At 47.0% G+C, this 27580-nt stretch overlaps 1 protein-coding gene and 1 long non-coding RNA gene across 2 annotated transcripts; both read left to right on the plus strand.

Moving 5' to 3' along the window:
- Positions 1–64: 64 nt before the first annotated feature.
- Positions 65–26658, plus strand: ARL3 (ADP ribosylation factor like GTPase 3). Its single transcript, XM_040606307.1, has 6 exons — positions 65–195; positions 9822–9965; positions 11050–11166; positions 15703–15753; positions 17710–17895; positions 26488–26658. Exons 1-6 carry the CDS (start codon positions 193–195, stop codon positions 26533–26535), a joined length of 549 nt encoding a protein of 182 aa, XP_040462241.1. The 5' UTR covers positions 65–192; the 3' UTR covers positions 26536–26658.
- LOC121093642 lies at positions 17902–23716 on the plus strand. Its single transcript, XR_005829619.1, has 2 exons — positions 17902–22772; positions 22870–23716. It is a non-coding gene; the product is annotated as an uncharacterized LOC121093642 (long non-coding RNA).
- Positions 26659–27580: the final 922 nt, after the last annotated feature.

Here is a 27580-nt window from a genome sequence, read left to right on the forward strand (position 1 = left end):
CCCGGCAGCGCGGCCCCTTGTACGCATGCGTAGGTTAGGGGCGGGGCTAGCTGCGGGCGGGGGCGCCGGGCTCCGCCCTTCCCGCTTGCCGTCGGCACGTTCCGTACGTACGGCGGGAAGCGCTGACGCTGTACGTAGCGGCGGCGTGTGTGTGACGCAGTTGCCCATGGTAACCCCGGAGCCGCGTAGAGGATGGTGAGTGGGGCGGGGGGTGCGGGGCCCGCGGCGGGTGGCGAGGGGTGGGCGGTAGGGCGGTGGGGCGGTGGGCCCGCCGATCCGGGCCGGGCGGGACCTGAGCCCGGGGGAAGCCTGGGCCCGGCGGGCGGCGGAGGGCCGGCGGCGCCCACCTGAGGGGCCTGGCAGGCCTGCGGTCGCGGGCGCTCGCCGCGGGGGAGCCTGAAGCAAGGGGATCCGGGGCATCCACCCGGGGGTCTGGCGGAGCTTGGGCCATGGGGCCGGAGTGCCCGGTCGGGGTTCGCGGCGGGCGCTCGGGTAGGCCTGGGACCATAAGAGCTGGTGACACCCACCCCACCCGGGAGATCTGGTGGGCCTGGGATCACCGGGACTGGGGCTGCCCACCCGGGGGGAGCGCGGCGGCCTCGGGCAGCGGGCACCTGGTAGAGCAAGGCCGTCCAGTAAGGCACGGGGGCCTGGGTCTGGGGGGAGTGGGGGGCACCCAGCCAAAGGGATGCCGCTAGGGCTGTGAACAGTGTAAATTTGGGATCTCCAGCTGCGAGAGACCCTGGCTGGGGCTGGGGTCCTGGCAGGAGCTGGAGGCTCTGGGGGACCTGCAGAAGGGGGTTGAGTTGAGTCCTGGCAGGGGCTGGAAGGCTGGAGGATGCTATGGAGGGGCCTTTGCTGGGATGGGGTCAGCCTGCCTGGAGTTCAGTCAAGGTGTGAAAGTCATGATGAAGGGTTGGGTGTTTGGGAGGGCTGGTGAGCAGTATGACAGTGGCCCACTTGGCCTGAGCAATGGAGGATCCTGTGAGGATGGAGGACAGCGTTTAGGGGTTCACTGTGGAGAGTCTGTGAGCATCTGTGACTGTGAAAGGACACTGGACAATCCAGCTAAGCTGGAAGGGGGCTATCCTGGGACTTGGATCCTGGCTACATGAGCTGGGGGAGCTACAGGAGAGCTTGCTGAGATGGAAGGATGATTGTTGATAAACAGCCTTAGAAGGGATGTTCAGTCGTGGCAGTGAAGGCCTGGATGAAAGGGGTCAGGTGTTCAGGATGGACAGGACTGGGGCTCAGTGCTCAGGGGCTGAAAGAAGCCTGCCATTTGGGTGGGATGAACAGTCTGATGAGTGAGTCACTGGGGAAAATCCAGTTAGCGTTGGCTGGCTGAGATAGTTTGCTGGGATGTTCTGTGCTCTGGGGGTTTCTGCCAGGGTCTGGGGAGATGAGGAACAGTCTGGGTTGAACAGAAGAGATACGAATGCATTGTGGGCAGGGCTGGAAGTAGACTTCTGTTGCTGATGAGAGAAAGAGAGGACCCAGGGAGGAAAGAAATGTTCAGCGGGAGAAATGAGCCCTTTGAGAGGGAGCAACCTCGACTGAAGGGAGGAATTAGGTCTTGGGTGCAGTGAAGGATCTGGCTGGGGTGGGTGGCAATGCTGGGAGGTAGGTGAGGTGGTGGGGGTGTAGTGTAGTCTGAATCAAGGATGAGCTAAAGCTGAATGATACGCTAAGGTGTAGGACACAACTTGGGTTCAGATGTACTTGGGGTAGTAAAAGTGGGATGCTGGCAGAGTCCAGCAAGGACTGGGAGGAAGGGTTGGGGCTGGGGTGAGAGGTGGTAAGAGAGAGCTGTGGTAGGTTGGGGAGTTGCTGCTGAGGATACAGATTGTGCAGAGAGCACAGGCAGAAGGAAATAGCAATGGGCAAAGAGCTTTCCCAAGGGTGAAGCCTTGGTTTGTCCAGGAGCCCTGTGGACACAAGCTGGATTCATGCAAGTGGACAACACAGGAGGAGGTGTAAGCAAGAGCAGCAAAAGCAGCTCCTCATCTTCACTGGGTTAATTCTGGCTGCATCCCACCTGCTGAGCCACAGAGGAAGAGGTTGAGATGAGGGCTGTGGGATCTGCTCTATTTTAGATCAGTTGATGATGGAGCATGCCACACCAGACCCCGAAGCCATCACAGGGTGGACATCTGCTGTAAAGATGAGGGCAGCTGCCTCCAGCAGTGCAGTGCTTTGTGGGACACATTTGGCCTGCAGCTGCTGCTGGCCAAATCTGCTCTTCTGCCTTGTGATGTCCTGATAAGCTGGTGTAGTCTGGGATCTGGCCGCTGTTACCCAAGTGCTTTGTGTGTGGAGAAGGCGAACTGGGTGTTTTCCAGTGTTCATGTTATTTGATACAACATTTTATTGCCTCTTTGTCTCTTTTCCGTTTCTGGGAGTTGTTTTTTGAATTGCAGACTCTCAGGCAGGGTGGGTGGCACTTTGGGGTGCCTGGTGGACTGGCTGCGCTGGGCAAAGGACTGCAGAGTACTGTACTGTCTCTCTAGATTCTCAACTTTCACTAAAACAGAATAATCCTTAGTAGCAGAAACTCTGAAACAACAGCAAATATATCCAAGGCAGCTATAGCAGCCTGGGGGTGTGGGTCAGCAGTCAGAAATGATCCAGACAGCTTGATATAACAATTTACTGCTTGTCATCTGAGCCATGGTAGCTGCCCATGAGCATGTTTCTGGCATGTTGCAATTGCATTGAGTTCTTAAACCCCTTTCAACAACTGCTTGCTCCAACTCCAGTGATAAGAGGGTTAATGCTGAGGTTTAATTTATTTCAGTGTTCATCCAAGTGAGTAAGTACAGAGGGGAAGTGTCTCCTTCTGCAGAGCATACCAGCATTTCTCACAGCTGTGGGGCAGGGGTGGTGGAAGGTCGTAGGTGGAGCACAAGAGGGAAAGATGAGCCAGCCATAAAACTGCATAGCATGAGGGATGTATAGCACTGAAGTCTTTGGTGCTGTTAGGCAGCATCTGTGGTGGGAGCCCAGCAAGGGCAAAGGGAGGCTGCTACATGAAAGGGTATGCTGCTTTCCAAAGCTTAGGAAATGCTGTGTGAAGCAATGCTTGTGGCTTCCTCGTCACTGTAATAACAATCTTTACTGAATGAGATGGTATGTTATTGACAGATGGTGGGGCCAGAGGATGGCCAGTGTTTTTGTAAAGCCATTGATCAAAGATGACATCACTGTGTTAAAACTGGGGTTGTCAAAGCATGGCCCTGTTTTACAGTTGAGGAAACAGAGTCACAGAGTGCCTGGCTGATACCAGGCAGATCTGCTGGAGAAGATGAAATACAAGCAGAGCTAAATGCATAGTCAGGCATCTTTCTCCTGGTCTTGAGTTCATGTTTCTAGCAAAAGCAGCATCTATCTATTGCCTTCTGTAGGTGTATCTAGTACCCAGAATTTCTTTTGTCCCTTGCTGTTTGGCAGTAAGGCTCTATTTAAAATGGCTCTGTTAACAAAAAATGCTTTCAAGAACTTTAATAGTGCTGTGCTGCTTTAGTTTCCCAGTACAGTTATGTGTCATGTTTTTTGTTTATTTTACTGATTGCTGAGATGTTGATATGAGAAACTACCTGCAGACAGGACAGTATGCCAGCAGCTGGCCAAGACTTTCAAGGTTTGAAATGAGGCAAAGACTGCTGGCATTATTTGGTGCTGAGCATCAGCTCTTTCTTTGCACAGGGCAAAACACTTCCTTCAAACTTGCTAAAACCAGAGGAGTTTGATTTTAATTAGGAAAGGAGGATTCGTGCTGGTATTGGTTAATATACCAAACCAGAAAGTGCTGTGCAACCTCTTTGACAGAAAACTAAGTTCGTAGGTTTGAGCTGGAAAAACTCTGTAGGTGACTCGACTCTGTTAAATTTTGGATTTCAGTGCAGGAAAGAAAATCTGCATTGAATGACACCATATGGTGGAGACATGCAGCAAGCAAATGATTTTTTGGGAGTTTTGCCAGAGTAAGAAGTATTGAATAAACTGTGCTCAATAGATTAATTTACTTCGGTTGTATTTTGAAAAAGACTGGGTGATTTTATGACCATTAGTGACATTTGCAGTTCTGCAGCCGAAGATAAAGGTAATCAAACATGATTCTTTAGGGCACTAGCTAATCAGTGCAGTTGTCAGGAAGGGCTCCCCTCCTCCAGCTCTGTGTGTACAGGATTGCACCCTGGATGACAAATGTAGCCTCAAATACCCGCTGCTGAAGACAGGATGTTTGGCTCAACTAAGCCCCTTGTCCTTCCCTGTGTCAGCTTTTCCTTCTTGACTTTCTGAAACCATTATGTGCACCCTCTAAATTTATCTTACTCTTTACAAATTGTGAATGGCTACCATAATGCTTAATTAAAAGTAAATTGTGGGCCAGAGCTGCACTAGGTGCTGTGCAGGCAGAACACGGAGATGTTCCCATGCTGTGGAAATAATGTTCGGTCGGTCTGAGGTGAGAGATAACCAAGTGATATGAGTAAGGAGAGTCCAAGACAGGTTCAAACTTGGCATGTTTGCTTCCTAAACTTCATCAAGGATTGTAGGTGTGGCAGGAAGGAATTAGCAAGAGAATTATGGGGTGGTTTTATGGACGTTTTACAAAGTTTCTCCCACGGTTGTAGGAAAGGCACGAAGGTTTGGGAATAGAATTCGGCAGTGCTGGGAATGGTTTCATGAGCCACGGGGAGCCAGGAGCCATCACCTCCATGGCAGATGTGCTTGGCTGGGAAGGGCCTTGAGGGTGAAGACAAGTGACTTGTGGTTGCAGTAGTGGGGAAGAGGGCATCTGTGCAGGGGGTGTGTGGAAATGGGGGAGATGTGGTTGCAGTGGCAGGCTGAGATGCTGAGCTTTGTGGCTGTATTGCATCTCAGTGAGTTGATTTGATTCTAGCTAAATATCCACATCTAGTAGATAAGCAATTGCTAGTGACTGAGGGTGGTTTTATTTTAAATTCATTATCTGAGCTTTGTGGCTAATAAAGTTAAACAGAATACATTTACTTCTCTTTCCTAATAGGAATCAACTGCTCTGCAGCAGCTTGTGGGCCATGCTTTATCCATGCCCTGTGTATCCAGCCCTCAGTTACAAAGGGAAATTGTCCTTTCCATTATGGCTTTATATTGCCAATCTGATACAATATTTAAACAGATTATCTCAATGCTCTGTTTGTCCCAAGCCAATTTTTGCGTTGGCCTATAAAGTGAATCTTCCTTTCAGCGGCTTCTGTGGTACAGGATGTAGTTACATGCATCAACTAGTTCAAAAGACCCATATACAGCATGGATTTAAAGCTGAATAAACCCACAAAACCCTTAGCTAAGACTATAAATGTCACTGTGTTTTTATATATGTCTGTATTTTTTTTTAAGAGAATAGGATTACTGCATGCAGCTATAACTGAAAGTCCTTTGATAATTCAGTGGGTATTTTAAACCTAGCAATGATACACTTTCATAAAACCACACATCCCAGTTTTCTGAAGGATGCTAATAAGATGGTTAGCTCTGCTTTCATGTTCAATGTGTTTATGAGTGCTCTTGCCCATTTAGTTGCATCTCTGAATTTAATGCCCCACTCTGATTTCATAGTAATTGTCAGGAGTCTTTTTTTTTTTGTTGGTTTTTTTTTTTTTTATGTACCCGCTCACTCTCTGGAAAATTCAGTCTCCTTATTGCTGACCCCATCAGTCTGTCTCCTCATGGTGCTTGTAAAGAAAACCCTCTCCGCCAAGGGCAAAGATGTTTTTAAACAAGCCAATCTGATATAAAACATAGTTTGCTTAACCCCGAGGTGACCAAGAAGTGGTTGCTGGCTGAGTATGCCCAGCCTTGAGTCGCGCTGTATGGCTGCCCTTCTCCAAAGGCTGCACGCGCTGCCATGCTGTGCTGTTCATTATCTGAACAGCATCTGCAGTTCCCTTCTCTGTTACAGATGCCGCAGTCTGCTTACTTTTGTGAAAATGATACACTGCCCTTATACTCTTGTGAGTTGTCTCTGCAGCTCCTCAGCCAGCTAAAGTCTCCATGTTCCTGCTCGAGACTTGTCCTGCTCCTCATCCTGGACACCCCAGTGAGCGAGTACGGCTGGCCTGGCTGCCGTGTGGGCATCCTGGGCATCTACCTCCTCACTGCAGGTTAAGTCCTAGCATCAAGATGTTTGCTGTCCCACTTCAAAGGCCTGCTTGTCTGCTGTTGCTTCTGAGCATCCCCTTTGCACCAGATTTTCCCATTTCATGGCTTTCTAGCTGACATCTGCCACCAGTAACAAGGGGTTGCTTTCTGACTGTCATCAGCTCAAGTTAGTTTCAGTGTTGAGTTTGTGAGCAGAGAAGTGCTCGTCCATCAGTGTGTGTGCAGTAAAGGCAGCTTGTCCCTCATAGTGGTGGCATGAAGCAGGGAACTTGGTTACGTTATTTTTTCCAGTCTACTAAGCTGTCAGGGACCACTTTCTGTCTTCTAGCCAGTGTGCTCATAAGACCAATTAAAAAAAAATATCAAAAAACCTGTTAGAAACACACCTGTGCATGGCTTCCCTTAATCTTAAATCTTCACTAAATACAGGGAGAATGCTAGGTGCAAATTTTAAATACTATTTACAAAATAGTAACAATCCTAATAATACTATTATTTGGCTCTTGATTTAAGTTGTGTATACAGACGACCATGTAACCTATGCCGGCAGCTACTGAAATAAAGTCCACTTCTGTATGTTGGCTTGCTTGTCTTCCAGCCTTTTAAATCAGCTTACTTTATACCTTAGAGAATACTTTTATTTCTATATATATCCTCTCTTCTATTGGCTACCCCAGATAATCCTGTGATCAGCCATGCAGCAGTGTCACTTGAGTAGAATATGGAACGATGCTGATCGTTTTCTCATAGGCTGTCATACTAGCCCAGAAATAGCATCCATCTACAATGGAAGAAGCTCTATTAACATTTACAACTGTTCCTCTTCCCGACCCCTGAGAATTGCTCCGTGGTAGATAAGCAATACTTTGTAATACATTTCTCTGTGCTCAGTGTTTTGGAGTTGAATTCTGAAATATAAAGGCTCCTAATCCTGATCTGCTCTGGGATACACTGCTCTGCTCTTAGCAAGTGGTGCTGTGAATAGGATTAACATTTCAACAGCTTCTTTTTTTAACTGTGAGCAATAAACTAAAATAATAGGGCCTGATTCAGAGCTCTCTGAAGTCAGCAGTAGTACTTTGGCTGGTGTGTGTTGGCTTTGGGTCAGGCCCATAAGAATGGGAAGTTCATTATTTCCCTGGAAAGGAGGGAGAATGTGTGAATTTTAGAGCTTCTGCTCCTGTGGGGTCTGTCCACATCAAGCTGAAATCCGTGGGTTTACAAGCCAACAAACACAACTGTAAATTTGACTGCAGGTGAAAAGAAAATGTGGTGTTAGTCATGCAGTTAAAACTTGTGGTTTTTAATGATGTCAAGGGCACTTAGGACATGCACGTAAACAAGTAAGCATTAGAGGTATTTCTGTTGCTGTTCTTTTTCTCTCCTCTCAGACGTGTGGAAGTGCAGACCGTCATCGGGGCAGAACATGGGTTGGGCACTGCGGCTGGGGAGATGAGCTGTTGGGTTGGGAGGGCTTGCAGCAACTGGCTGCAGTGAACACAGCCCTTCAAATTCATTAGCTATGGGCCCGTGGGCAAGAGCCAGCTGTGAGCATCTGGCCCTCAGGGCTCAGCACGTGATGTTACAGGCCTGTACACTTCAACTAAAAGCAGTTTGGGGATTTACTGTGTGCATGCACTGTGCAGGCATGGCACCCTCTACCAAGCAGAGCTCATGCCGGATAAAACAGCTCTTGAGTGGGGCCTTGATTCCCAGTTTTTTACCAGCCTGTTTATGAAATAGGTGATACTCTTGAGTCTGCTTTTTGGGCTCTAAGACTAGCTTTGTTGTTCTTGTGTGAGCTTTCAATTTCTGAACCTCAGCTTTCCACAGTGCTTTCTAAAAGCACAGCAAAGTAGCAGTCCTGCAGCTTTCTACAGATATCCTTCAATCCCAGTTTTACTAAGTTCCTTCTCTTCTGCCTGTTTCTTACACATTGTGCATGTATTTTGAGCTGTGTCTGGTAATTAAATGGAAAACCAGTAAATTACTTGCAGATTGAAAATGCTTAGAGGGGTGGATCAAATCTCGCATGCATTTGAATCTCCGTGTGTTTTCATCCTGCATTATTAAAAGCTCTGGCATTGTGACCTGTAGCACTGTATCCTTCCCAAAACGCTCCCCACCTCGGAGCAGCCTGATGAGCAGTCGAAAGTGGTGGTTTCCAAATGGCTGAGGTGGGGCTCTCCAGAAGTCAGCAGAAGGGCACTGCTACAGACAGGGGACACGTTGCAGCAGTGACAGTTGTACCGTGTCCTGCAGCTCTTTATCTTGAGGACAAGTTTCTGATTGCCGTGATCTGGAGGGTATTGGGAGCAACCTTCACGGCTCAAATAGTCCTTGGCTCCCAGCAGGAATATTTAGAGGGTGTAGTTCCTTGTAGCCACAAAGCACTTCATGATATTTAACTGATTCACCCTTGCAGGTCGACAGGAAGCATTGTCTCCATTTTGCAAATGGGAGAACAAAAAAGCTTGAGAGATGGGCCCCTGCGGGCCCAGGTTCGTGCTGAATATTTGAACTTTGTTCCTGGCTCTGGGTCTTCATGGACTTCAACATGGGAATTGTCTGGGAGAGACTGAGTAGGAGTCCTGAGGGCTCCAGAAAGGGCTGTAGGCAGAAAAAGGCTGCTCTCCTGGATTTGCTCAGGCAAATTAGTTGCAACAGCATCTGTGTCCCCAGGCTGGGTCTCAGTGTGATGTGTGCTGCTCAGGCTCTGGGAGCGGTCCCTGCCAAGCAGGGGAATGGAGAGCAGTATGGCAAAGTGTCTAAGAACGCCCAGGGAGTCGTGGACTCTCTGTCTGCTCCTGTGCCCTTGGCTGCAACTGCCCCTCTCCTGAGGGCTGGGCAGCGAGAGACAGGTGGAAGCAGGGTGATTTGTTTGTCTCTGTTACATGCCAGGATCCCAAATATTTTCCTAGCCATTTTAGAGAGGTTGCAGGTCTTTGAGCGGTGGCACTGACAAAAGCTTGGGTGTGCTGCTGTAACGTGCGCAGTTGTAAATGAGCTGACCTGCATATTCTGTTTCCTAATCCTGAGTGATACTGTCAGCTCAGAGAGCTGAGCCTGGCTAATGACTGAAATCCACTGTGCTTTTCTTAGCAAGGATGTGTGGTGATCTGAGATAGTTGTTAAGTGCTACATCCTGAGATTCAGAACTGCACGTGCCCCATGGGTCCAGCATGTTTTAGACAGATAAACGGGGTTTGAGATGATCAGGGAGTTACTATGAAAAGAACTGATGTCAGGTACATAGTAACCTGCAGTTAACTAGGAGGGAGATTAAATTAATGGGGTTTTCCCTCTGATAAAGATAATGAAGAGCTCGCAAGGACGTGGTTTGCAGCTCCTACACATGATATGCATAGGCACTGTCTTCCTGGCCCAGGGAATGCCAAACAGCTGTGTGACAAGAGCAGTGCAGCCAGTGGTGCACCCCACTGAGCAACATTTGTGCTGTCTGAGACCTCATTGATACTCTCAGAGATGAAGGAAAATAGGGGCAAGGGGGAGGAGTAGAAGGGGAAATGGAAATAGGGACTGCAGGAAGGCTTTCACGGTGTTCTGGGGTCCACTGCCATACAGAACCCATTTCAGGGGAGGAGGGCATGGCATGGGGGGGGGAACAGGCTCAGGTGGGGAGATAACAGCTTCGATCTCTCTTCTGGATTTAGGGTTTACTGTCAATCCTGCGTAAACTGAAAAGCACCCCAGACCAGGAGGTGAGAATTCTCCTCTTGGGACTGGATAATGCAGGCAAGACCACACTCCTGAAACAGCTGGCATCAGAGGACATCAGCCACATCACACCAACACAGGTGAGGAAGGCCTTTCCCTGCCCTTGCAGTTCTTGTGGTCCCACCTGCCTTACTATACAAGGCACTAATGATTCAGCAGCGTGTTTTAGTAGAAGAGGGAGCAACTGGATCCTAGTGCACCATTGTTTGTGTATTTTCTGCGTAAGGGGAGGCTCTCTGAAGGAGCCAGAGCTGTCAGGTAGTGCAAAAGTGGATGAATGACATGGAGTTCTGCACAAGGCTTTTGTATCATGCTAGGGTTGCACACATGAGACTTCGTTCCTGTTGTCCTTGCCAAACAGGGAACGGTGCAGCCATTGGGCAAGCTCCTGTCTCTTTGCATCTTTCACCCAGCCAGTGCCAAGGGTCCTGCATATTCCAGCACTCCCTCTCTGGTGCCTCGGGGCTGGGGAGAGGGATGTCTCCCATCAGCACTGCAGCATCGCTCCTGTGTTGACCAGAGGAGGTTGCTAGAGAGCTATGGGATGATGCATCCCCCTACCCCATAGCCGCCTCCCAAGGCTTCCAGCCCTGACACCCCAATTCCAAGCCCCAGTCCCCTGGGTGGTGTGGCAGCACGTTGCCAGCCCACGCCACATCCTGTTTTTCTACTTGAATGCACTTTCAATTGGTGCTCTAATTGCTGAAATGGACCCTTCAGACATGCAGCTGTTGCTCTTTTAAGCCTGGCATTAGCTGTGTCGTGTCGAATTGAGCTGAGACCTGTGGCTTCGTGTTAGCTGGGACTCTCTACTCGGCTTTCACAAGCTCAATCTTGCTTCTCACAGCGCCCTTGTTTTCTCCTTATCTGCACCTCTTCCTGCATCCACCCCGCTGAGCCTTCCCAGGGCACTAACTGCATCATATGTCTCTGTAGCCACGACAGTGTCAACCTGTGACCCAAGAACACTGGCAAACTGATGGTTTGGCGGCTGTGTTCACTTTCTCCAGGGACGCTCCCGCAGCTGATCCGTCTTTGTAGCTGCCCAGCCCATCTCACTGCACGTTGCAGGCATGGGGTATATAAGGTGTTAGTGTCTGCCTATGAACGTGCTCCAGCCGTTCGAGTTTATGCTCTGTGTGGCTTTGTTTCTGCTCTTCCCAGGGCTTCAACATCAAAAGTGTACAGTCTCAAGGCTTCAAGCTGAACGTATGGGACATAGGCGGACAGAGGAAGATCAGGCCGTACTGGAGAAACTATTTTGAAAACACTGATATCCTTGTGAGTATTGGCTGCAATTGAATGCTGTGTTCATGCAATGGCTTTCCAAGGTCTCAGCCAGAAATTCAGGAACAAGTAATGTAATGTCCCAGTCCTCAGCAACACCATTGCCATTGTAACAGGGGTTATTATGAGTGAAATGGCAAGATTGGTTGGGTGCAGCAAGAAAAATACAGTGATGTTTGGAGAAATCATTCAGTTGTATGTTTTTACTTTCACAGAATGGTGCTGGTTATAGCCAGTTCCTTTCATCTGAGTCTCCTTCAAATGAAACATTAATAACTTGTATTTTACCTATCTGTAGCTCCTTTCACTGTAGACTCTGAAGGCCTGTCGTGAGCATTGGTGACTTAAGCCTCATGCATAGAGGTAGGTCAGTATGGTGCCTTTATTTTCTAGTTGGGGAAACTGAGGCACAGCAGAATTAAATGCTGTGGCTGGCATCAGATAGGAAAGCTTCTAGCCAAGGGACACAGAGAGATCCCTTGTCTTTTCTTTTGCATCTTTAATCATAAGAATGTCCTTTAATGTTTTTGACAACTTAGCTGTAATTACCTTCCAATTAGCTGCAGATTAGTACAGTTATATTTACAGTGCAGGACCTTTGTGTTTCCATGCCAGAGCATGTTACCCTGGGACCGTCCAAGTGCTGTCCTGACTACTTTCAAAGATCACCTTTAACATGCAGCCACGTGTGCCAGGATGAAGGCAGGCTAGGGGCTCCAGGCCTCTCCCCACCCCAAGCAATGTTGTCTGTGGGAAGAGAAAAGGCAAGGTCTGCAGGGCTCCCATGGGAAAGCGGGAAGCTCTCTCAGAAAGACGCCCTTCCTCCCTCCTGTCACACACACATACTTACTAATGTGTCAGGAGCTTCAGTGCACTTCCACAGAAGGAACAGCGCGACTATGAATAGGCCTCTTTACTCCAAGGCTCGTGTCAGGGTCCTGAAGTGCCTGACTGCGCCTGCAGGTTTAGAAAACATTGTCCAAATGAAGCTGTTATTTAAGTGGGACTAATGAGCCCGCAGTCAACTCTTTTACAGATCCTCCTGTTTCAGCCTGAATTTGGAATCTGATGTTTGGGAGCAGCCACCACAGCATAAACCTGGTTGGTTGCTTTTGCAAAGAGTAATGGTGAGATCTTCCTAGGGGAGAGGTCTGCGTTTGAGAAACCAGCAGGACACACTTCATGTGCTCCTCTGTGGCCATTGAGAAGGGGGACATGGCATGGCTGTGAGGTGACTGTGCCCATTGAGTCCAAGCTCTGCAGCTGTGTGTGGTGGAGAGGCAGTAGGTGTGTAGATCAAAGTCAACACTGCAAAGTAGCAGCTCGATCTTTGCCCACTATGGCAGGTGCTCAGGTTGCAGAGACTGCGCAACCACAAAACAGTATCTGGAAGACTTTGCTGGCAAGAGTAATGAGCTACACCAGCCTGCAGGCTTCCACCCTTCCCAGTGTGTGCTGCATGGGAGGTACAGGAATAAAGGTGAATTTGAAGACTGAAGGAGATGAAGGCAGTTGTTTTCCTTGCTCTCTTCCCACCCCAGTTAAAGCAATGTACAAAGAAAACCCTTCTTTTCATATGAGTAAGAAAATGGGTAGATAGAAGCAGAATCAGTTTGGTGGACGCAGCGGTGTGAATTCAGAGGGAGTAACTGGTGCACAGGTGGAGCTGAGCTCCACTGCTTGCACTCTGCTGACACCCAGTCCCAGACTGGGAACTGTCACTTCGTTAGTGCAGTGCTTTGCTATGTCCATATACACCAAAACCAGGATCAAGTATATGCTGATGACTCTCTCTGCCTTCTGCCAGCCTTCACCCCTGCTTTAGTCAGTAATTTTACCCTCTGACAAACCTGGTGCAGGTTGTGCATCTGTAAATTGAGCCAACTTATCCCTCATGTAATTTCTTCATCCAGTCCCACCACTTGCAATTTCTGCCCAACCCACTTACTCCAGGTTTTGTTTTGGCATGTTGCTGAAAGGAGGCACCCAACTTTATGGGAATTTCTTTCTCAAGCTCTGTTTCTCCGACATGGTGTACTCAATGTCTGTTCAAAGTGGCAAACCGTGCTGCTGAGCACCACAGCCAGAAACAGGCTCTTGCATGGCCCTGGCCATAGGACAAAGTTGGAGAGGAGATACACTACATTTCCCAGGACCCCCTGTTTCTGTATTCTCCTAAATTGTATTGCACAAAGCAGAAAGGACCCTCTAAAGAGCATTAAAAAGCAGGAAGTGATTGCAAATTCAAATCCATGCAGGTGCCTTTGAATGAGAGCTTGGTCTTGCATCACACACCTGTGATATTTGGAAGCTTAACCCAGGCAAATAAGGTGTGGATATCTCGCTGATTGCATATTCAGACAGGCACCTGCAGCTATTTGGCACAGTGCTTTCTGGTTTGGAAGTAGGCACTCCACACATACTTTACCTTGTCTGCGCTGTGCTTTTGTGGCTTTTGCCCCGAGCACTGTTGTCTCCAATTCTCGTCTTGCAAAACAGCTCCCTAGCAAGGAACAAACGGAGCAGTGCAGGAGAAAGCCTGTCTGGCTGGGACACGAGCTGTTCCTTGCCAGTTAGAGAAGCACCGTAATGTGGGAGGTGCTGCCTTTCTGTTGAGAATTAGCACTGGGCTACTGCATTCAGGTGTTGCTATGTCCTGATGTCCTGAAGGAGGACGGATGACAGTCTGGTTTCACCCCAGTTCACAACCGCCAGACTTGCAGCTTCTTCCTTTCTTTCGGTTGTGTTTCTAACCCCAGATGGGATGCACTGGGTGGATGCTCAGGAGGGGTGGAGAGGACGGGCATAGCTGATACCGTATTGGTGCACGTGCTTGAGATCACACTGTGGGGAGAGGCTGTGTTGCTGTGTGTCACGGTGTGCCCACAGGCCTTTCCCCATCACATGGCACTGAGTGCGTGCATTGCTGACGCATCCCCACGCAGTTGGCCTAGCTCTGCCGCGTGTCCCCCAGCCTCTTGTCAGTGTGCATCAGCCTGGCCCTGGGAGAACTGCAGACCCCAAGTGATCAGCAGAGAGGTCTGAGAGGTTGCTGCGTTACCTCCTCAGGGCTGGCATACAGATTCTGCTGCTGCGCATTTGGTCCCATTTCAAACAACTCTAACACTGCTCATTAAGGGAGTGCCTGCAGTTTAATAGATATTGCTGCTAGAGATCCTCCCTCCCCCTACTATTTGGTTGAAATTATCCTGGAAGCATGGAGTCTTATGCTGAGACTGCCTGCAAAGATGCCATTTATCTTGATGGTGGGGTGCTGTGCTCATCTATTCCCTAAAAACCAGGCTGACACTTGCTCCCTGTAAGCCACCAAAGGGCATGCAGATGACATGCTAGCAGCTTCAATCACCGCTGATGGGGAGTGGCAGGGACTGGAAGCAAAGTGCTCAGGGTTTGTCACCAGTCCTGTCCCTGTCTGCTGTCCCAGTGCCCGCCTTCCAAAACCTTCCCAGATCAAATAATGGAAAAAAGGGGTACCAGGCTATTGTTGCCTCAGTATTATACTCAGGTTCCCTGTTTCTTTAGATGTGATTTAATAATTGTGCACTCTGAACTACCATAGCATTGCTGTGGGAAGGAGGGTGGCTGGACTTACTAATTACATATTTAGGGGGACCTTTGAGGAGCCCTTTAGCCTATGCAGCCCTAGAGCTGCTTTCACTGAGAAAGCTTATTTATATTTACAGAAAGAAATCGGCACGTGCTTGGACAGGGTGAAGACCCCTTCCTAAGGCAGGGAGTGTGCATGCTGGGAGATCCACCCTTCTCATAGCAGCGGACAGGTGTCTGATTGGGACCTCTTTGTGGACCATGAGATGTGGTGCTCAGCCCTAAGAGGGTGGCAGGACTCTGCTGTCAGTCTTTGTGAGCCAGTTGCTCCCTTGTCTTCTCCATCGTCCTGGTGAACAAGCTGGCAGCTAAAGATGGAGTCTTGCAGGCTGGAGCCAGCCCTCCTTCACCGCCACCTGTTCCAGAGGTTGCAGTAGAATCACCTGATGGAGGGGAACTCGGTGTCCCCAATATATTCATATGCCCGCTGAGTGCCATTGTGTGCCTTGGTGGCTTGTTGAGGAGGTGATGTGTCTTGCTAGAGGGCAGCACGGCATAGTCACAGCAGTGCAGTGCCTATACGCTGTTTGCTAGGGTGAAAGGCCATGTCTGGCTCCCCAGGTTTTGCTCTCCTGTGTTCAGCTTGTAAGCCAGTTATTTGAAAAGATACCAGGCAGTCTCCTGTTCTCTTCAGATAACAGATACTGTGGAGATGGTGAGAGCATCCCCAGTAGTGCCCCCAGCTCCTTTCTGATCTATGTAGCTGGCCACCCCCCTCAGCGTTAAAAGAGGTGGTTTCTCACCTTTCAGAACACCATGAAGTTTTGTCAACATTTGCTATAAATAATACTGGGGATCTTTGTGCCCAAAAGCATAATTACTAGGCTCAGCTCAGTTAAGCACATAATGCTGTGGAAGAGTGTCTTCTGGGAAGAATAACTTTTCCTCTCATTTCTTTTTCAGATCTATGTCATTGACAGTGCAGATAGGAAGAGGTTTGAAGAAACGGGTCAGGTAAGTTACTTATGCCCAGCTTCCTTTGAAGTAATTCAGTGCTGCTGAGTGCCCCTTGCTCGATAAAGTTAGGAAGATGATTTTGTTGTTTATGAGAGAAATTTGCATTTCAAGAGACTTGCCTTTCAACATCAATGCAGATTATTTTGGTAGACGTGAAACAAGTAAAATAGGTAGCCTAATTCCGTTTAAACAGAACGGTTTTAATTAAAGTTATACAATAATAGCAAATGGAGCCTAATACTAAAAGCAAAAACTTCTCTAAGTCCTTTAAACCTTGCCAAACCAAGACCCTGAGGAATCCTATTTTCTTATTTACAAAGTTGAAATGGAAATCATATTGACTTGATTGTCTTTTGGATGTAATTGAAAAAAAACAAAACCTAAGAACTTTGTAACTAGGACTGGCCAGAAAATAAGATTTCCGTTCTGGAAGTTTTGAATGTTTTGTAACATTTTGCATTTTAGGATGGAACAAAAATAGGACTTTTGAACTTTCTTTTGTAAAATCCAGAAAGTGACAGTGTCCCAGAATAGCTAGCAACAGATTTACCACCACCCCCCTGCCCAGAAATGGGAGATTTGGTTTAAAGCCCTCTGTTCTGCCTGATTTGAAGGAGGCCCTTGATCTTTTGCCTCTCAAATATCATGAACACCTCCTAACAGCAGAACTGTTGGTTGTTCTAGGGGTGGGGGAAATCTTTCCCCTGATGGAGCTATTTCATTTTATATCAGTAATTAAATATTCATTGGGCAAAAGAGAGGGAGAAGCAGAAGCTTAGAGCACTTGCCTTAGTCGGGCGGAGTCAGCCTGGACCCCTCATATTTCCGCAAACACTTTTGGTTTCAATAAATCAGCTGTCAGATGAAAGACCTATTTTGTTGAAAAATTCCCAGCCATGGGAGTTTATAACTCCATTCTCTTGTCCTGGTTTCCAAACCAAACATTGCTTTTTGGGGGATGGAGTCAGATTTCCACTGCAGTTTAGCATCTCCCTGACTGCATTCATTTAATCCAAAAGTTTCTAGCCTGTGGATGGAAGATGTTAGGACTATCTGAGAGCATGAGACCTTCCCAGCTAAATAAGGAGCCACAAAAATATCATGTACTCATCTATCTGCAACGCCAGCACTCCCTACAGGTTCAAGTTCTGCTGGGTTTGTCATATGTTCACATAGAGAAGTGACTTGAGACTGTGTGCTAGTTTCACATGAGGCCATTGCACAACTCTAGACATGAAGTATTTCAGCCATCATGGATCCACTGCAGATTTAGATTTGAGCTATTAAAAGAATCTCTTTGAGTCACCCAGTTTTGAATGAGCAAACCCATTTCAAGATGCCACCCAATGTGTGCTGTGCATATGGAGCCAGATTCCAGCTAGTAGAAGCTGATCTATCTTGTCTTCAGCTAGCTGATGCCTTCAAAAGCATCGGCACTTTCTTGTGGGATTTCCATTTTGGGGGAGGGGGGGAAGTCCTTTCCTGCTCAAATTTCAGTGTATAAAACTTGGAACAAAACCCTGAAACTCATTGTTAGCAAAGATATCAGGGCTGGTGTCAGTGGCTGCTCAGGTACAAATGCCAGTCAGGCAATAACTTAAGGCAGAGCCCTCATACTGCCAATTTACATGTTTTTTGCTGTTTCATCAATTTTGGTCTCCTGGGAGCAGGGACTGGTAAAACACAGTTGTAGCATTTAAGGCAACTGCTAATTTCAGACCAAGATGAAGATTTTTGTAACCTGTAATTGGAAGAAATCACTTTTGAACCTTGGGCAGAGATGATTGTATACATTTTTGCTCTTATAATAAGATCTAGGTTTCACTGGAACACACTCTTCTAGCATTTGCCCTAAATATATTTCTAATTAGAGACAACCACTGGTGGTTGAAGGTTTCCTTGCCTTCCCTCTCTCTATCTTCCCCCCACCCCATTCCCTTGTAAATGATACAGGAGCTGGCTGAGCTTTTGGATGAAGAAAAGCTTAGTGGAGTCCCCGTGCTCATATTCGCTAACAAGCAGGATTTGCTGACAGCTGCCCCTGCTTCGGAGATTGCTGAGGGACTGAACCTACACACAATTCGGGACAGAGTCTGGCAGATCCAGTCTTGTTCTGCTCTTTCAGGAGAGGGAGTACAGGTAAGGCTCTGGAGACGGCTTGCTGTGCCAGCAGGCCATCTCTAAGAGATTGTTGTCTGTTGATCTGTAGGGTGGGCTGGACCGGCTATCTTCTGAAGCAGGGTCAGTGCAGCCAGAACCCTTGCAGCACAGAATGCAGAGGGCGGGCGCGTGTCTTGTTGCCTGTGCAAAGGGAAGGGGGAGTTGCAGGTCCTTGGGATCTCTCCAACCCTGGGAAAGGGAAGAGTGGTTGCCTCCCCACCCAGGACCCATTGGCTGGGCCAAATGAAGACGCTGATGTATTTTAAAGGGACTGCTGTCAGATTAATTTTCACAAAACAATTTGTCTTTTACTGTTAACCCCTTTGACTGTTACAAAAGTGCACTTTAGAAATCTGATTTACCTTAGCTGCTAATGTCATTTGGCGTTTTGCTCAACCCAGGCGCCAGAGGGAAACCAATCAATTTTTCTGATCCAGAGAAACTCAAGAGTTGTATGCAGGGCAAGGACCACTTCTAATGGCAGCATGTGGGGCAGCAAAAACCCACCGAGGGTGCTGAGCTGTGTTCCTGTGCTGAACTGTAATAGCTGTGTCTTGGGCTCCTGTGCTGCAGCCGGTTTCTGCAGTATAGTAGCTCTTTGTAATGTAAATGGGACCTAGGTTTGTTTATTTCACTCTTAGGCTTTCCTGGATTAAAGAAATATTTGCAGTGCTGGAAATCCAGGCAGTCAGGAGTACTCCCTTCACTGATATTTACAGAAGCAGAATGGTGAAGACATTTATCTTCACTGCAGTTTCAGTAAAACCTAATTTGCAGATGCTATAGAGCTGTTCAGGATAGTCAGAACTCAAGCTGGGTATGAAGAGTTGCAGAAGCAGCCCGCAGTATGAGTGGGCAGTAAAATGGCAGATGAAATTCAGTGTTGACAAGTGCAAAATAATGCACATGAGGAACAACAATCCCAGCTATACACATACAATGCTGGACTCAAAATTAGCTGCTATTACTCAGAACCATATCATTGGGAACAGCGGTAGTGCTCATCAAAGGCCAGAGGGGAAAATCAGATGCTAGAGAATTATCAGAAAGCAAACAAGAAACATCCCAGAAAACATTTCTTTTGTAGCAAGATGAAGACTTGGCGGGCCTGTATCTTGAACATGACATCCATTTCTGCCTCTGCCACATCCGGCAAGATTTTAATAGTAGTAGAATCATAGAGTCCAACAAAAAATTAGGTTAAAGGGTCTTCAGGAGATCTTCAGACCCTGTTTAAAGCAGGGATAACTGTGGGTCTAGAGGAGGTTGCTGAGGGCCTTGTCCAATCAAGTTATAAGTACCTCCAGGCATCGAGATTCCACAACCTCTCTAGGTAACCTCCTCTAGCACTTAACTAGCCTCATCAGAAAAAAATACTGTCCGTATATCTGCTCAGAATTAGGAGAAATTTGAGAATCCTCTGTTGAGAATGATCAGCAGCACAAAGCGGCATCTCTACACAGGGATAATAAATAAATTAGGACTTGCAGCTTGGAAGCGAGAGTACAGAGAGTGGGGATATCTTCAGGATTTATAAAATAAGGTATAAAAAGGTCAGATAGACTATAAGCTATTTTTCAGGTTGCTAGAGGAAGGGTGTTCCTAATGAAATAATCAGGCAACAGCTTAAAAGAAATGAAAATAAGGGCTTCTTTGCAAGTTGTGTAATTAAATTGTGGATCTCATTGGCACAGGATGTTGTGGAGACCAAAGGTGTCAGTTGGTTCAGAAAAATACTAAGTGAATTTCTGAAAAAGGGATTTGCAGGCAGTCACTGACCACTAAGATCTGGAGGCAGCTTTTGAATGAGGAACAAAGCAAGGGAGAACCTGTTCCTACATGTTCCTTCCCTTGGCATCCAGAAGGGGGATACTGGCCTGGATGGACCACTGGTCTGACCCAGAACAGCAGTTCTTCTGACTTTAAATTCTTAACCCAATGTTTAGACCTAAATGTAGTAGATGGTGTCCTCCAAAGGGCCTTTATTTAGTTAGCTAAGATACAAATTCAGCTATGTTGCAGCCAAATCTTGTGAAAGGCTTCAACTCTCATCTTTATTCTGAAGTGGTGGTGGTAGATGGAAATGCATTCCCCACTGGCAATGTATATTCAAGTCTAAAGAAACGCGTTCAAGAAAATGAGGCTGCAGTTCACAGGTTGCAAGTAGGCATAGGTCACCTTCTTCCCTCCTCCAGGCCCTCCTCTAGTTTATGGAAGTCCAAGTGATCTCTCCAGGTGCAAAGGGGCAGTAAAGTGGCAGGTGAAATTCAGGGACATGTATTGGATGTGGAAGAACTAGATGATGGAAAGTGGCACTTTCTGTTCATGAGCTTTGAAAAATGCCACCTTCTCAAGCTGATCTGTGGGCTCTCTGGAGTGGGCTGCACACTTCTTTGTTGATAGCGCCTTCTTACTGTGCCCCTCACCCTGAAGTACAGTGCATTCCTGTGCATTCAACAGAGTAAAATACGCAGCCCAATACCCTCTACTGGGGAAATGAAATCTGCTGCATTCACTTCCAGAAAACAGAAGACACGCTAAATAAAAGCCTTTGCAGGCCTATATATTTTGTTCATCATGCTTATCTAGACAAATTAATTTAGATGCAGGCCAGATAACGTCCCACTTTGTCCACAGTCTCATTGCCCTAAATACTGCAGCTTATTCCATAAATTATTATTGCAGAAAGGTCAGGAAAGTCTCAAACTCTCTACAGCTTTTAGAAAGAGCCCCTACATCTGTCTTCTGCCTTAACTCGAGCCCTGTCAAATCAGACAGCAAGAATGCCAAGCTCTCCCATTCCTTGGAAATTCATTGAACAAAATGATTTGGGAGATGGCTTTTAAACTAAACCTGGATGAGCCCAGGAAGAAATGGCATCTTCAGTCCTGGAGACTCTTAAGGAGAGGTGAATATGCTCAAAATGTAGGGGAATCAAAGAAGAACTTGTTTAAAAACAAGTAAGATTAAGAAAGATGTTTTTGAGAATTGTGGTATACAGTGTCTCTACCAGTGGCTCAGAACTGGAGCTCTCTGTGTAGTTAAATCTCAGGTCACTGCTTTAAGGACTTCTTTGAGAAATGACAATGAGTGACAGCAAAATAAATGAAGAGGTGGAAGCATCAGGTATTCAGAATGGAAGCCAAGGAGTGAGCGCGCTAACCATTGCTGCTGATGGAATATATTAGCTAGAGTAAAATTGGAGACATTGCTGACAGATTTTGCAGGGAAGAGTGGTGGCGTATCTAGTCCTGAGTACATGCAGGAAGAGAGCTCATAGGGGAAGATTTTTGTGGTAGCTTGAAGGAAAAGCAATGACCAAAGATAAATAATGCCAATATATGAAGGAGAAATAGTTTGAAGGTCATTTAATTAGTTTAGCTTCTAGCACCATGGTGTATAGAATTGGGTAGTTAAGACTGGGGATTTCAAGGTTAATGAGATTAGATTATGGTTAATAGAATTATATAAATTTAGAGAATTTAACTATTATTTGAAATGGGTTATTTAATAAAACTGTTAATTAAGGAGGGAATCCATATTGTCATCTTCTCTTTTAAAATTAACCACTGGGGACTCTGGAAAAGGGGCCCAGCAATGTCCTGGGCAAGCTCAGAAGAGAGGTGACTGGGTTAACTGGAAACCCCATGTAGTGTCCTCTGGACACCAGCTGGTAGCCCCTGTTATGCCAGCTGAAGACTTCATTACTTCCTGACTGTAACTGTGGGCAGTCCTGGTCTTGTTAGTCAGACTTCATGATGCCGTTGAGGGGGGAGCGACATACCTCATGCTTAGATGCCCTTTTAAGCAAAAATGTCTGCTTGGGTCTGATTTTATCCTTCAGCGCTAGTCAGGAAAGCAGGAGAGCTTTTTCTCCCCACCACAGCTATTGGAGCTTTGCCTCTGGAGCAGCGTCCTGCACCAGCTTCCGCTGAGACCCTTGCACAGGGTACAGCAAGTGAGGGGGGTGATCGCTGATGTCAGCAGAGAAACGTGAGGGAACTGTTGCCTCACAACAGCTCTGTGATGCCACATAGATTCTCTTGGGGTTCTGTTTTGTGAGCAGATCCCCCAGTTGTAGTCCTTGGTGTGCAAAAGCTATGTACATTCCACCCTGGCCAGCCACAGTGGGGTGAAAGCAGGCAGGACTGCTGTTTTGTAGCCTGCCCTCTTGCTGAAGGTGTGATTTAGGGGCCAGGGTGTATATTAAATGTGACTCAAGGCTTTGGACCAGTCCATGCTCTGCAGCTTGCTTCTTGTCTGAAGCAAGAGCCTCCGATCAAGGCAGCAGGAGCTCAGCCTGCCCTGAGGAATCGTCCTCCAGAACGATGCTGTAGCGTATTGTGTCCGCAGTCTCCCAAGCATAATGGCCCCCTGGAGACCATTAAAAGCCAGTGGAACTGAGAGTAGCCACTAAACTTCTCTAATTTATGCCAGAACTGGTCTGGCCCAGAGGACTGTGGGAAGGGCTGAGCCGCCTTCTCCTCCGTGCCTGTTTCAACCCAGTTGAGAATGAAGCCCAAGACTGAAGTTATGCCTGTGCTGCGATTCAGCACTTCATAAGGGCAGGATTCAGAACAGGACCCCCGGCAATGTTGTATCCTCAGAGCTAGGTTTTGTCTTTAAGATGCCTTAGCCAGGGCAGGCTAGATGGGGATCTTCCACATCTTAACAAGGTTCTGGGGCTACTTGTAAATGTGATTTAAAAGCAATTTTGATGACGGCAGCTCTCCTGGGGTGGGCCGAGCCGGTGCCTGTTGAGGAAAACCAACCATATTTCCAGATTACAGGGCAAAGTCTTGTGATTTTTAAGCAGGGTAAGGAGGGAGTCTACAGCGCTGCATTGGGGATACAAGGTCTCGGAGGACAAAAGAAAAGCTTGCACCCAAGCAAAAAACAATGGATAATGTACTTGCAGGAGCCTGTAAAAGCCGGTCTGTATGATGACTGGAGGTGCAAAGAAATGACAGATAATAAAGGCACGGTCCTAGCTGTGCAGAGGGAGAAGAAAGTGACGGTTAAAATAACGCATAACAAAAATGCTGGAGATGGAGAATTTTGCACTTGCCTGACCCAATTTGTTATGGCAGACAGAGGATTACATGAAAGGATTAAGCTTTGCTGCCCTTAAGGTCACGTTAGGGGTCACAAGTTTGTAGCCTTGCCTGATCCCTGGCTTGCAGGGGAGCAGAAATCAGGAGGCTTTTTATGGGGTGGAAAGGACTTGTTCGCTGTGTTTGAAGTCAGATTACTTCACTCCCATAGCCGCAAAGCTGATAATGCAGAGAATAAGCAAGCAGTGGGCTAATCTCAAGCAGGACTTTTTTTATTTCTCCCGGGGAGGGCTCTTCCAGTCCTTTCCCAAAGGGCGTTAGAGTACAACTCCCTTGGCACAATAGCAGATGTGACTGCAGCAAGGCGGGGTTGTGCCGAGCGGCATTTCTCTGCGAGGAGCATTATCCTCTTCCCTGGAGTTCTCTCTTTTTGCTTTGGTAAAGTTTACTAGCTGCTTGTTAAGGAGCTAAGAGAGGCAAAGCTGAAAGATCTGAAATCTTCCCCTGGCTATGTTTTCCCAGTGTTGACTTGAGGCTGGAATACTAATATTGTATCCATCTCCATCCTCAGAGTACCTGCCAATGTCTCTCCGTCTCAACAAAGCAGCACAAGGACATCTATCAAGATCTAAATGTTACTGTAGGGATTGTACTTTCTGCACAAGAGCCATCTTTTAAACATGCAGATAGGGGGACAGAGTGTGTAGGGACAAAGGATGACAACAGTTGACTCACTGTGGACTTGACTCTAAAGCATTGATTCCTCCTTCCTGTGTGCCTTCCCCATAGCAGCTCTTTTGTTTATAGCAGCTTCCTTGGATTTCTCTGTTTTACCAACCCTCTCTCCTGGTTCAAGCCTTAGGTAGAAAAACTGCAAACATTTTAGTTGCTTTTGCTTTCCATTGCATTTGCTGTTCTCCACAGCATTTGGGGACACTGCAAAAAACATGCCCAAAACAAAGTTTCACCAGAAGCTACAGATGTAGCTGTGGTGTGGATGAAGATGAGGTATATGTGAGACACCTTCCTCTCCTATAAAACACATGTAGACCTGAGTGTGTTCATTTTCCCTTTATCACTGTCAGGCAGGGAAATACAATTAAATGTGATTTTTTTCTGTCAATTAACTCATGCCAGAAGAGTTTTTAAAATCTATTCCCGCTTTAAAAGTTCGGTGACCTACTTATGTATTTCAAGCGTATTTGGAGTTCACCTTTCCTCTTGCATTTTGCTATGTCATTCTTTTGCCCTCGTTAAAATGCTTGATGCAGCCAGGCTCCCAGCCATGGTAAATCCCATCATAAACTCTGCTTTATGACCGTCACCACGCTGGTGCTGAAATGGTCTGTCTTTCCCCTTCCCAAGCTCCCAAATGGCAGCAGGCAGAGTTTTAATCACTGTGAATTCAGGTTGTGGTCAGATTAGGTAGAAGATAGGATGCATGTTTGTTGTTTTGCAGTGATGTATTGTTTCTGGGATTACTGTGCTGAATAGCAGAGGGTGTCAGCTGATATTTATTACTTTAAGCTGTCTCAGCTGTTCTGGTTCAGCAAATAAACCTACATTCAAAATGAATGAGGAGCTCTGCTTGCCTTGTATGCCATGATGTGTGCAAATGTGATTATTGCTTCCGAGGCAGGGGAAGCTGAAATCATTGTGGGAGCATTTTTAGTTATTTATTTATTTTTACTCTTTGCAGGCAATCATGCAGATTTCTAAAGCACACAATCAAGCCAAAGGCTTGACACCTCTCCTCCTAGCCCCATTGTTAAGCCCTGGCATTCCTCATGCTGGGAATCACTGGCTCCCTCTCTCTCTAAAGTGATAAGCTTTAAACCACACTATTGATTGCTTAAGGCATTACATGTTTTACACCTAGGTTATCAGTGTTATTGAAAGGGGAAGACACAAAGCTACCGGGCCTTAAAATGAATCTACCTCTCGTCTTTTCCCATTTGCTCTGAGGATTTCAGACAATTTGTTTTACACTGATCTCTGCTGTGGAGATAAATAAATGAAACCAGAGATTTCAACCCTCCCCAAGGTTAGAGTTAGAAGTGTTATTAGTGTAGGGCCTCATGTGCACCCCAGCACAAGCTGGGCTTGCTTATTCTTTATTTAACGCAGCAACAAGGGCTGATTTCAAAAGTTGCTGCTCCCCTTCAGATAAGAAGTGTCACATAGCACAGCTATCAAGGTGAATTGGTATTTTCAAGTGAGAACCTCTCTGCTTCTGATTAAGCCCTGAGGACTCCCTCTCTTCTCTTTTAACTCTTTAGCTCCCCGACATGGGCACCACCTTCAAGGCTGAGGGGCAGCGTGGAGGTCTTGGCTCACCCAAAGGGCCTGCTGTGCTGTGCCTTCGGCCATCTGTCCTTGGGGAAGTTGAGGTCCTCGGCAGCCTTTTGGCAGTCAGGGACAAGGCTGTAGGAAGCCAGCAACACTGCTACCACAGGGCTAGCAGTGATGCTGGCATAAAGGCTCTGATCTTCTTTAGGGTCTAACTATTGTTTTAATGATCCAAAAATGACCACTGAACATAATACTGCCCCCCTGCCCTAAAATCTAAAGTGACATTTGCCCAATTTCCAAGCACAAAGATGTGCTGCTCCCCTCTCATCCCCAAAACCCTGCTTGCCACCTTTTTGCCGTGAGCCTCCCTGTCAGCAGAGATACCTCGTAGGCAGAGTAGAGGTAATGGATTTTATGGGAAGCAGTTACGGGGACACTGTGCATCTTGCACTCCATTGTGCACATCTCCTAGCAGATGAAGTGTTGCATTGGCCTTCAATAGCATAATCTCATTCTGGGATCTCAGCAGTAAACGCATGAATTGGGTATTTGTGGCAGAAGCATTACCGTCCTGCTTGCAATAGTTGGAAAAGTCGTGCACGTGTTTTTATGGAGATACCCTAAAAAATGTATCAGCCTCTTAAAATGTGACTGCGTTGCTTCTCACTGAACCCCTGTGGGACCCCTGAGGGCCCGTTTTCTGTGAGGGCCCTGAGGAACAGGGAACAAGGTCCAGATCCAGTTATTGCAGTGACTTTCATGGATCTGGATTTCAAGGCTAGCAGCTGAGTAGAGAATTAGAGCCATATTCTTAACAAGGAGCTGACTGTATAACAAGCAGCCCCCTAAAATCCACGATCTCAAAGATAAGATGATTTGCCCAAGGTTACACAAATCATCTGTAGCTGAACCTGGAACTGAGCCTTCATCTGCCACTGACGTACCTTGACTGCAAAGTGATCCTTCCTCGAAGGGCCTACACATAGCGACATGATGAGATGATGATACTTTTTACGGTCAGATGAAAGATTTAATAACCTCTGTGTGACAACATCTACTGAGCAAGGAAGCACTTATTTTTTTAACCCACAGCGGTTTTGGTTGCAGAGGGCAAGCAGGGGACAGATGAGGAGGCAGAACACGATGCTTGCAGAATGGTGGTCGGGTGGGACTGGGGGATGCGTGTTCCCTTCACTTGACTAACATTACCTTTCTCTGTCTGAAGGACGGCATGAATTGGGTATGCAAAAATGTCAATGCTAAGAAGAAATAAAGCATTCAGAGCTGCATGGAAATGGAGGAGCGGTGGGAGCAGAATTCTAGCCTGAAAACACTAATTTGCTGCTTTCTGACCAAATGTTTTTCCATCTGTGCACAGCTACAGCTGTTAAAAGGAGAAAAAAAAAAAAGAAAGAAAAAAAGGGAACAACATTCGTTAAAACCTACTGCTGGATTTGGAACTTGACCTGCTCTTTAGTGTCGTTTTTTATCCCAATAAAGGAATTGTATTTCCTCCCGATGCATAAATAATATTAAATGTCTGATTAGCAAGCGAGTTTGTAAGCAGAAGCAAGACTGCGATTCAGTGTGGAGCAGAGGGAGTGGTGAGTAACTGTAGTTGCTTAGATGCATAGGACCTGCCCTATAGGTGTGGGTTTGTGGTTGCTGAGGACACACTCAGGTGTCAGTCACAGCTTCCCCTCAGTGACAGATAAAATGCAGTTGTGTTACCAATTGTGGGTAGTTTCTTAAAATAAAGCTGCTAAGAAGTCATTTGCTTAATGAGGGTAGAAGACTTCCACATATTCCTGTAGCCATAAAAGAGGAGTTTGATCATAACAAGGCACTGTTGCATTGCGACATCGCTATAGAAGGGAGAGAAGGGTTCTCTGTGTGTAATTGAAGCTCTTTACAGTTGGAATAATGCAGGATGAACATGCCTAGGGCTTTTCTCGCAGCTGAAGGAGAATTTAGCCCAGCATTTCACCTTGAGCCAGCAAAACTGTGGTTCCTATGTTCAGTAAATTCCATACGTGAGATTAGTCTTGATGTTGAACAATCCCTGTTGATTTTCCCTTGATGTTAAGGCAACTCTGCAGCAAAATGCAATTAAGTCCATGATTACTTTCTAGAATGAGATACCAGGTCCCAGGCTTCCTTTTTGAAATGCGCAAAATATATTCTGACTATGCCCCTTCCTTGGCAGGCCTTGCCTAGCCCTTTGAGGGGCTGGGGGGGGCTGCCCCACGGCAGGCTGGGTGCCCAGGGCCTGAAGTCCCCCCAGCTTGGTGCTGGCCGTAGACTGCCACAGTGGAGGG

The sequence above is a fragment of the Falco naumanni genome, chromosome 9, assembly GCF_017639655.2.
Source record: "Falco naumanni isolate bFalNau1 chromosome 9, bFalNau1.pat, whole genome shotgun sequence".
NCBI lineage: Eukaryota > Metazoa > Chordata > Aves > Falconiformes > Falconidae > Falco > Falco naumanni.